Source organism: Ursus maritimus, unplaced genomic scaffold (genome assembly GCF_017311325.1).
Source record: "Ursus maritimus isolate PB19 unplaced genomic scaffold, ASM1731132v1 scaffold_17, whole genome shotgun sequence".
Lineage (NCBI taxonomy): Eukaryota > Metazoa > Chordata > Mammalia > Carnivora > Ursidae > Ursus > Ursus maritimus.
Genome location: NW_024424119.1, coordinates 57,992,712 through 58,002,019, shown reverse-complemented (window position 1 = coordinate 58,002,019; position 9,308 = coordinate 57,992,712). Strand labels below are relative to the sequence as shown.

The following is a 9,308-nucleotide window of genomic DNA, read 5'->3' as shown; positions in this document are numbered from 1 at the left end:
TCTCAAGGGCTGCCTGGGGAGGATTTTAGGACTTGTGGTCATGGTCACGTGGTCTGTGTCTCCGCCGTTCTGCTCTGTCTGCGGCTTACAGTCGATAAGACCACAGACCATGGCCACAGAGCACACAGAGGCAAAGGGGCACGGCCACACGCCCTGTGCGCCGACTCCTGACCTGAGAGCCCCAGAAACTCCCTCAGTGCCCACAGTGGGGCGCAAACAAAGAACAGAGGGGGCGTAACAGTGGTCGGGGAAAGGCAAGCGACGGTGGCGCCCACGTGTGCTGAGCGAGGAAGCAAATGTCTTTATTGAGAAAATGCGTGGCTGGCAAGATCGGGGGTCCCTGCTCTTACCCTCAGGGATGGGACACGGCGTTAGTGTGGGAGAAAGGCACAAAGCAGAGAGGGTCCCAGGAGGGAACAGGGGGAGGTCCCCGAGCCCGTGCTCCCGCCCCCAAGAGCATCCGGACCAGCCCTCCCGGCGGCCACTGCGCGCCCGGTCGGCCCCGAGCTACACAGGCCGCATCTTCATCTCTGACACCTTGTAGCTGTAGTTGTAGCCTTTCCCCGACTTCCAGTTGACGCCGTTTGCAAAGGTCTCGTGGGACCCCCGGAGGTAGAGACCATTGAGGTTCGACAGGTGACACTTAAAGTACCACCAGCCCCCCTGGTAGCGCTCCGCGCAGTTTTCAGAATTTGAGTCGTTGTCCTGGTCTTTGGTGGAGAAGGGCTGGTCGTTGTGGTATGTCAGGGAATCACCTGCACGGAGGGAGAACGGGCCATCTTACTTGGATCCTAGGTCTAGGCAGGAACTGCAGTGACCGGGTGTTCAAGACGTGCACTGCACAAGTCTAGGGGGTGCCAGGGAACACTTGCTCTCTGGTACAGTGGCCTTGGCGTCCCGTCACCCAGTCTGTCCCTGCCAGCCGGCAGGCCCCCTGTCTTGGAGGGAGGCCACTCTCTGCCCCGGACCCCTAGATTCCTCGGCAGGCAGCTCTGGGCACCAGGAAGCAGGAACTCGGGCTCCACAGACATGTGCTACATTGCCACCCTGTCCCCGTCTTTGTCAATGATGGCAGTAAATACCACGTCTTCCTGGACTTTGTATGGAATGTGTCCCATCGACTCCGTCGCTGCCATGAGGCATGGGTAACATTTTCTTCTTCGCGTGCGGACGGAGAACACGTCTGGCCGCCACTCTCCACGCGGAAGGGGCGGAGCCGGGACGGGAAGCAGTTCCCCTCTGCTCCGCCGCCCAGGCCCCTCGGCCCAGGGCGGACACTCACCTGCGCTGCCCCCGACGAAGGCCCCCAGGACCAGCTTGTACTTCTCGGCTTCGCCCGCCACCCGGAACGAGCCGTACTTGGCAAACTGGTGGTTGCCCTCGAAGTCCACGAGGTCTACGCGGAGCTCGCTGGTTCCTGGGGCAGAAAGGCCATGAGGGCTGAGCACAGGACCCTCTGTCTACAGGGCTGGGAAGTGGGAACGTAGGAAGGTGCGCAGAGCCGTCTGAACCTGGCGTCCAGGGACGGTCCGCACGTTCCTACGGGAAGTTCTTGGTTATGTGAGGGACCGTGAAGACCGCTTCCCGTGAGGCCTTCTCCCACACCCCATTCCCCTCCTCGTGTCCGTCCGCTGGAACACGACACTGTCCTACACCAACAACGGGCATTTTCCTGGGGGGTTGTGACATCACTCCCAGCCCCGTGCGCTACCCGCTTGGGGGATCCTGCGTGTGGGAAGGTCGGGGCTCCCTGGAGCAGGTGTTTCAGGAGACGGCCAGGAGGCACTGGGCAGGGAGGGGGGACGGCCCACCTGGCGGCCTGCCCAGGGCAGCGACAAGCGAGGCTCTGGGCAGACAAGTCGGAGGGTAGAGACGCTGCCCTCATCCCGGCCCACGCGGGCTGGGTGCTGGGCGGGGACGGAGGACAGGAGGAGAGACCGTCTCTCTTCCCCCGAGCGGGAACCTCCAGGGACAGAGAAATGGTGGGACCTAGCATGAGGGCTGGACGTGCAGCCCACACCTGAGGCCTCTGGTCCCTCCTGTCTCAGGATCTAAGCTGCCCGTGGGCCGTGCTTGCCGGAGGCCTCCCCTTGGTGCTAACGTGCTACCACCTAGCGGGTGACACTAACGGAGGGCTCCCGCGCGTAGGCTGACGGAGGACTAGTGTCTCCTGATCTCAGATTGAACCCCAGGAAGAGGAGGGCAGGGTCCTCGGATCCGGGGGCCGGGGCTCAGCTCAGGGACAGGCAGATGTCGGGGACCTACCCTGGGCGGTCAGGGTGTGGACGTTGTCGTTCCCCAGCCAGAACTCCCCCAGCTGGCTGCCGAAGCCCTGCTTGTACGTGGCCCAGTCGCGAAAGAAATCCACGGAGCCGTCGCTTCTTCGCTGGAAAACCTGCGGAGGGAGAGAGGGCTCAGGGGCCAGGGGCCTGCTGGGGTCCACGGCTCGGGGGCCCCACCACGTGGGGGGAGGCCTTGCAGCTCAGGGAGCATTCTGGGTGAGCGCCCGGCATGGCTGTGGGGCCTCATCTCAGAGCCCAGGGGTGGACACAGCCCACAGGTGTGGGAGCGGGAAACCAGAGGAACAGAGAGGGTGGGTGTCAAGCCCAAAGCCACACAGCTGGAGAGTGTCCTCCCTGCAGGCGGTCGAGCGGGAAGCGCGGGAAGCGTGGGGAGGTCGCCAGTCACCTGTGTCACAGAACTGACGCGATCCAGGCTCTCCTGTTTGTGGGGAGAGGACACGCACATCACGGTCTGGAAATGGCCCCCCCGTCCCCTTCAGCCACAGCCACACTGTGGCCGGCACACAGAGAGGAAATAGCATCTAGATCTGTCCGGGCAGACCGTCCAGTCCCCGGGATGGGCTCTGAGAATGCCTGTCCCTGGGAGCGGGTCTGCTGGGCCCGCCTGTGTCCAGCCAGGGCTGTGGGGCCATGGGGCAGTGCGGTCACCCAGGGCCATTGCATGCGCCCCCTGCTGGCCATTTCCTTAGGGCCCCAGGTCCTCAGGGCCATGGGAATGGACTCTAGGTCTTTCCAGCAGGTGTCAGGTCCACCCACTGTCCCTCCGAGCCTCTGCCTGGGGCGAGTGCTGGGGGCTTGGGCATTTGTGTCTGCGCCCCCGTCCCGGGCTTTTATTTGTGCGCGGAGCACGTGACTACGCCTGAGAGTCTGTGAGTGGCCTTTGTGACTCTTACAGTTTGAGAAATAAATGAGAATAAATAGGAGGGAAAGTAAGTGAAATGTCCACATTCAGCAATACCGTTGTCTTGCATCTCTTGGGTCCAACGGGGGCAGATGCCAGGCTTTGGGCCCTCACCGCACGGTTCATCACACCGAGCACTGACCCAGACCCTGCGCGCCTCCCCACCATTTCCCCGCAGGAAGGGGGACCTGGGTCTGACACCCTCCCACAGGAGATGCTGTCAGGCTGACTGCGGCCTCCAGGACCCCCACCTGGACAAAGCCTGCTGAGGCGCCCCCAGGACCCCGACCCGGGCTCACCTTTGTCCCCGCGCTCTCCTCTTTCCCCTCGGTCTCCTGGAGAAGAGACGGGAGGATAGGAGCCCGGATGCAGGATGTGTGCTCAGCGAGAGGCCCCGGAGCACTCTGGACACCAGCCAGCCGCTCTGCCCTCAGGGTCGGTGGGAAGGACAGCGGGGGACCAACCCAGGCCTCCTGCTCTGGGCAGGATACCCTCACTGCTCCGCGGGCTTCCCAAGGATTCCAATGCCAGGGTCTCCAAGCAGGGGAGGGAACCCCGAGGCCTGGATCCTGCCCCCGGAGGAGAGCTCACTGGGGACCCCGTTCCCTGGATCAGGACTCTGGTCACACAGTAGCTCCAGGTTCCTTGGAGATGGAAATATGACCCGCCCTCCCTGTCACTCCCCCGTCTCTCTGCCCTCCTCCCCGTCTTCCTGTCCCTCTGTCTGTGGTTGTCTCTCATTTCTCCCTGGACAGAGCCCGAGTTCCCCAGCGGTCCTCGCTCTTCATCTCGTTGTTACCTTTGGGTCCCGGTGGTCCTGCCTTCCCAGGGGCTCCAGGGGCACCAGGCGCTCCTGCAAATCCCAAGGACACGGGTGTCATGGGCTAAGGTGCAGCCCCCACAATTCCATGTGAGCTCTCTGCGCCAAGTACTAAGGTCCACCCAGTGCCACTTATCCACAGAGCCACTGCCCCGGGGAGGACGGAGCAGCCACGGGCACAAGGGTGGGGACCAGGCCGTCACCTGGCCAGGACCACCACTGATTCCTGCCTCCGCTGAGCTCTGTGCGGTGGGCCCAGGACCGTGCCACCCTCGCCGAGCCCTACTGTCCAGTCAGGGCCCCGGGTCACGGGGCACATCCTCGGAGACCCTGTCCTCGGGTCCCCCAGAGGACACTGCCAGCCTCTCCTGCAGTGGGTCCCGGGCAGGGCGAGCCAGACTGGCATTGTGCCCCAGCCCCTGGATCGGGTCGTCATGAGTCCCTCCAAGTTGGGTGTGACTCCATCCAGAGAGGTGCCATGTGGCTCTGAGGCTGGACCGTGCAGGGCAAGTCCCGGGCTCCAGCCTGAAACATGGGGGGATTCCCCAAACCCGGGTCTAATTGGAGAAGAGCGGGCGCTCGGTCACCCCACCCTGTGCCCGGTATGCGTACCTCTCTCTCCATTGACGCCTGCATCTCCCTTGGGCCCTGCGTCCCCGGGCAGCCCCGGGCAGCCCCGGAGGATGCTGAGCTTGTCAGAGCCCTCCAGCCCCACCAGCTTCACCTCTGCAGAGAAGGACAAAGTGACAGTGGGTGCGTTCCTCCCGGGCTTGAGGGCTCAGCAGATCCCACATACGGGCCGCCGGATCCAGCCGGTCCCATACAGGACCTCGGGCCTGGGGAGACCGCTGCGGACCCCTGGAGGGTCAGCCTGGAAGTGGGTTTTCGCCTCTGGTGTAGACTTGCTCTGTCCCCCTGTGCCCTGCTGTGGATGCTGGTCAGGCGGGAGGAGACGGCCTTGGAGTCCTCTCTGTCTGAGGGGAACCCGGCTCCTCAGTGCTGTGTGTCCCCGGACAAGTCACTCAACCCCTCTGGGCTTGCGTCCTCTGGGCTCAGGAGGGTAGGAAGGGGGCTGTGGGGGAGGATACGTTAGTTGATGCACATGTTTACAATCTGAGCAGGACCCATTGCGTTTCGAAAGAGCTTCGTGAACACCGGGGACTGTCAGTAAATAATAACAATGAATATTGGTAAGAAACTTGGGGCATCGGGGTCAACATGGGGTCGACATCCCCCAGACCTCGGGCGTGTGCTCACGGAATTCTGGAGCCGGAAGGGGTCCCTGTGGGTCCCCTGGAGAGGGACGTGTTGGCTCCAAGGACACCGCGCAGCGGCCGCAGCACTGGGAGCAGAGGGTTATTTACTTCGTGCAGTTTAAATGTGTGGCTGACGAAACTGAGATATGCCCGCGCGAGGCCTGGGGGATGCCGTGGGCGGCCTGGACGCCACAGCTTCTGTAGGGGGCAGGGCAGCTGTCCCTATCCGGGGTGTTGTGTCCTCCGCTCACCGCTCAGAGCAATGTAGACTTCATTTTAAAATTTACTTAATTTTTTCTCATTAAAAAAGAAGACTTGGCCATTTTAGACACATTAAGAAACAAGACATGTTTATGGGAAGAAACTGTCCCATGATATCCCCCTGAAGGGTCCCATGTGTGTTTCCTCTCCGAGGATACTCCATGTACGCCAAGTTCTCCGTCCTGCCCGACCTCAGCGAGCTGGTCAAGGCCGTGCCGCCTGGACACTAGGAAGTGCCCCTGCGCTTATCCTGCCGGGTTCGGACACTGCCACGGATCAACGCAGGTGGAAAGGCTCGGGAGAGCCGCCAGGCAGGGAAAGGCGATCCGAGCCAGGCCTGCCCTGCCACCCCAGAGACACCGCGGGTCTCTTCTGTCCCCAGTGCCTGAAAGACTGGCCACACTGGGTGTGAGGTCTCCCAGCCCCGGTGCCAATGGCCCGAAATCTGAGCTGGGCAGTATCCCGCCCTCTGCCTGCCCTGAGCACACACCCCACGCGGTGGGACCTGAGGATGGCCTGCTCCTGGGCCTGGGGGATCGCCCCCCACTTCCCCTCCCCCCCACCCCCCGCTCTGCTCGTGGACCCGGAGGCCCAGGGGAGAAGGATGCCTGCCCAGGGTCCCTGCCGCTGGCGCGGGCCAGGGTTCGGGCCCAGCGGGTGTGGCTTCAGAGCAGTGCCCATCACCTCTGGGTCGGGCTGCGCGTCTTTGCCCACCAGCCTCCTCTTCTGGAAAATGACACTTAAAATGCGCTATCCCGAGGAACCATGAAGGCCTGTTTGCTGCGGGCCGAGCACGGGCCTGGCATGCAAGCGGAGGCCGTCCACTTGCAGACCTGGTCCACATCGGGGCTGCTCCCCTGGCATTTGACTCACCTGGACAGGTGTCGCCAGCCCGGGCCGCGGTGCACAAGAGAGCAAGGACGGCCACAAGCGCGGGTCCGGCGGCCGCCGCAGCGCTGCCCTGCTCCATGGCCCTGGTCTGTGCGGCTTGGCAGCTCCTTGGCTCTGGGAGACCGCGGCCGCCCACCTTAACTTCTGGCTTTATTTCTCACGCCAGTGGCCACTTCCTCCCGAGGCCTGCGGCGCCAGCTGGAGGCGACAAGGCCCCACACCCTGCTTAATGAGCGTCCTGTGTAATGCGCCTCACTTCCTCTCCGCCGGGACACTCTCCCCAGGGGAAGACCCCAAGGCCGAGTGTGGGGAAGGGCCAGCCTGCCTGTGTCTTTAAGGAACACCCGGTCCCCCGCCCCTCATTCCCCAGCTCTGCGGGACAAGAGTCGGGGGGCCTTCCTGGGTTGGCAGGCTTTGGGGTGCCATTCACTGGCACGCAACGGGCTTCCAGTCTCTGAAGAAGAGAAGGGGAGGGGAGAGGAGGGCAGAATGCAGCTGGAGAGTCACTCGCCGGTGTGCAGAGCCGTGGCTTCCTACCACCTGCCATGGGAAGGGGTGTGGGTGGCCAGGCCTGTGACAGGGACAGAGGACAGGCTATGGGCCTCGCTGGGGGGGAACACGGAAGGGGGTGAAGGTCACATTAAGTCACTCTGGGCCACGTGACACCTACCCCAGGCAGGTGCACCTCAGAGCTGGAGCCGGAGGTGGGGGTCTGCACCCCACCCCCACCCACCAGTAGCCCTGTCTAGGCGTGGCATTAGAACCGTGACCCCAAGTCCAACAACAGCATGTGGGTGTAATGGGTCTACTGGAGACCATCTCAATGCCTGTGGGTCTTGTGGGCCTGAGAACTCACAGCTGCTCAGAGGGCTTTGCACTCTCTTGTGGGTTCACCGGGGAGACGGCAGGGGAACCAGGTGTCTGTGCTGCCCCAGGTGGCTTACAATCTAGGGCCAGGTGCCAGCTCGCTAGGGGCAGGAGAAGGACAGGCCCCTGGGGAGAGGACCTGGCTTCGGGAGAGGTGACCTGGCTTTGGAGGCACCTCCGAAGGTCTGGTGGTGTGTGCGTGGGGTCACGCCTGGCCTCCCAGCTGGCTGACAAAACTCCCGGAGGGCAGCCGTCCAGGGAAAGCCTCTCCTCGCATGTCCTCTTTTTCAAGTGCCTGCAAGCTCCAGATAAGCCACAAGCCAACGTGGCCTGTCTGGGACGTGGCACGTCCTGCTACCCTCAACTCAGACTGTCAGCGGCAGGGAGAGGCGCGCTCCGGGGCCCCGAGGAACGGGACCTCCCTTGGGGGCCTGTTCTCAAAGTTGATGGCAAGACAGACACAGACAGTCAGGCCCCTTGGAGCCACGGCTGGAAGCTACAGCGTCCTGCCCGCGTGGCCTGGCTCCCACAGTGGGCGTGCGCGTGCTGAGCGTAGGCCGGTCGAGGGACAAAACGCACAGCGCTGATGTCGAGGCGTAAAGCAGTCCCGGCAATTTGGTGTTTGGAGTGTTGGCAACATTGAAGAGAATTTGGCCTGTTAGACGCACAGGCTGATAATCCAACTGAAAATGCGACCTTGAGTCACGGCCCCGGTTGGTGATTTTATGTGGAAACAGCTTTGGAACAGGTTAAGAGACCCCTAAGTTCCTCACACTCACCTGTTGGCACGATTCGATTTCTAAACATTAGCGGGTGCCCGTAGCTTCCATGAACAGCAGACGCCGCCATGCTAGAACACAAATTGGGATATATTCACTCGCGGACACACTGATGATGCTTTCAGCTGTTCAATTTCCTAAGTGAGAATGGAGCGAGGATTGGGCCCCTTAAAGAGAGTCATGAAAACGCGCGTCTTACATACAGAGTAAGTCAACTTAGAAGCTTAAGGAATCACTGGCCTTTTGAAGTTACAATTATAACATTCTGAACAAATCCCGTTTGAATTCACCAGACAGTAGCACAAGGAGCGGTCGTCTCTGTGCGAGAAGCCGAGCAGGACCCAGCCGTGAAATACCACAGAGGGGACGTAAGTCCACAGGGCGGGGGTCAGGCCCAGGAGCGCCGCTGTGCCTTGGAGGGCGTCTCTGGTCACGGATGCGGGAACTGAGGCCCAGAGAAGGAAGGAGGCTGCCCAGGGCCACACAGCCTGCTACCCGAGCGCCAAGATTAGAACCCAGCTCCCCGGAGTCTGTGGGATGCTTGCGCCCCCGCCCCCACCCCGACTCCCTCTGCCCTCCTCCCTCTGTCCGGTGTGCCGCCCCCACCCTCTGGCTCGGCTGGGGCTCTGCCCTGTGGTGAGAGGCTTGGAAGTCTGCGCTCAGGTTCCAGGTCCAGGGCTCCATCCGCTCGCCGCCTGCCGGTCATTGGCAACAGCCCCCGCGCAGGCACTGGACAGTCCTGCCTCCCCTCCCGAGGCTCCCCGCTGGAGCTGGAAGGCCGCTGGATAGGGAGCGAAAGACCCACCCGGGCGCGAGGATCAAAACCTGAAGTCCTGTCATCACTACCTTGCCGTGGGCCCTCCCGCTCCAGAATTCCAGACGTCTGTCGCTACTGGGGACACTTCTCGGGCCAGCCCACGGGGACGCGGCTTGCCCTTGCATCGGCCTCACAAGCGAGAGAGAGGAGGGGTGTTTAGTGAGCACCTACTACGTGCCAGGTGCTGGTCTGAGCCCTGCGATGCCGCGGGAAGCACTCGGGAACACAGAAAGCAAGCAGACAAACAAAAGATAGGAGGGCACTAGGATGCGCCATAATTTGAGAAAGCGATGTGTGCTGCGAAGGACACGTGCCCAGACGATCACCAACGGCGATCGGCCGGAAACAGGCGGAACCTGGAATGTCTGTGGCTTCGCACCGAGCAGCGATGCCAGCCGGCCGTGGGCGCTCTG

The 9,308-nt window shown here is 62.5% G+C and overlaps 1 protein-coding gene across 1 annotated transcript; it reads right to left on the bottom strand.

Moving 5' to 3' along the window:
- Nucleotides 1-281: 281 nt before the first annotated feature.
- Nucleotides 282-6,526, bottom strand: LOC103679946 (ficolin-1-like). Its single transcript, XM_040631358.1, has 8 exons — nt 6,415-6,526; nt 4,637-4,750; nt 4,004-4,057; nt 3,504-3,539; nt 2,645-2,721; nt 2,266-2,395; nt 1,283-1,417; nt 282-755 (listed from the first exon to the last, which is right to left on the bottom strand). The coding sequence occupies exons 1-8, from the start codon at nt 6,509-6,511 to the stop codon at nt 508-510; spliced, it is 891 nt and encodes a 296-aa protein (XP_040487292.1). The 5' UTR covers nt 6,512-6,526; the 3' UTR covers nt 282-507.
- Between the last annotated feature and the right edge of the window lie 2,782 nt (nt 6,527-9,308).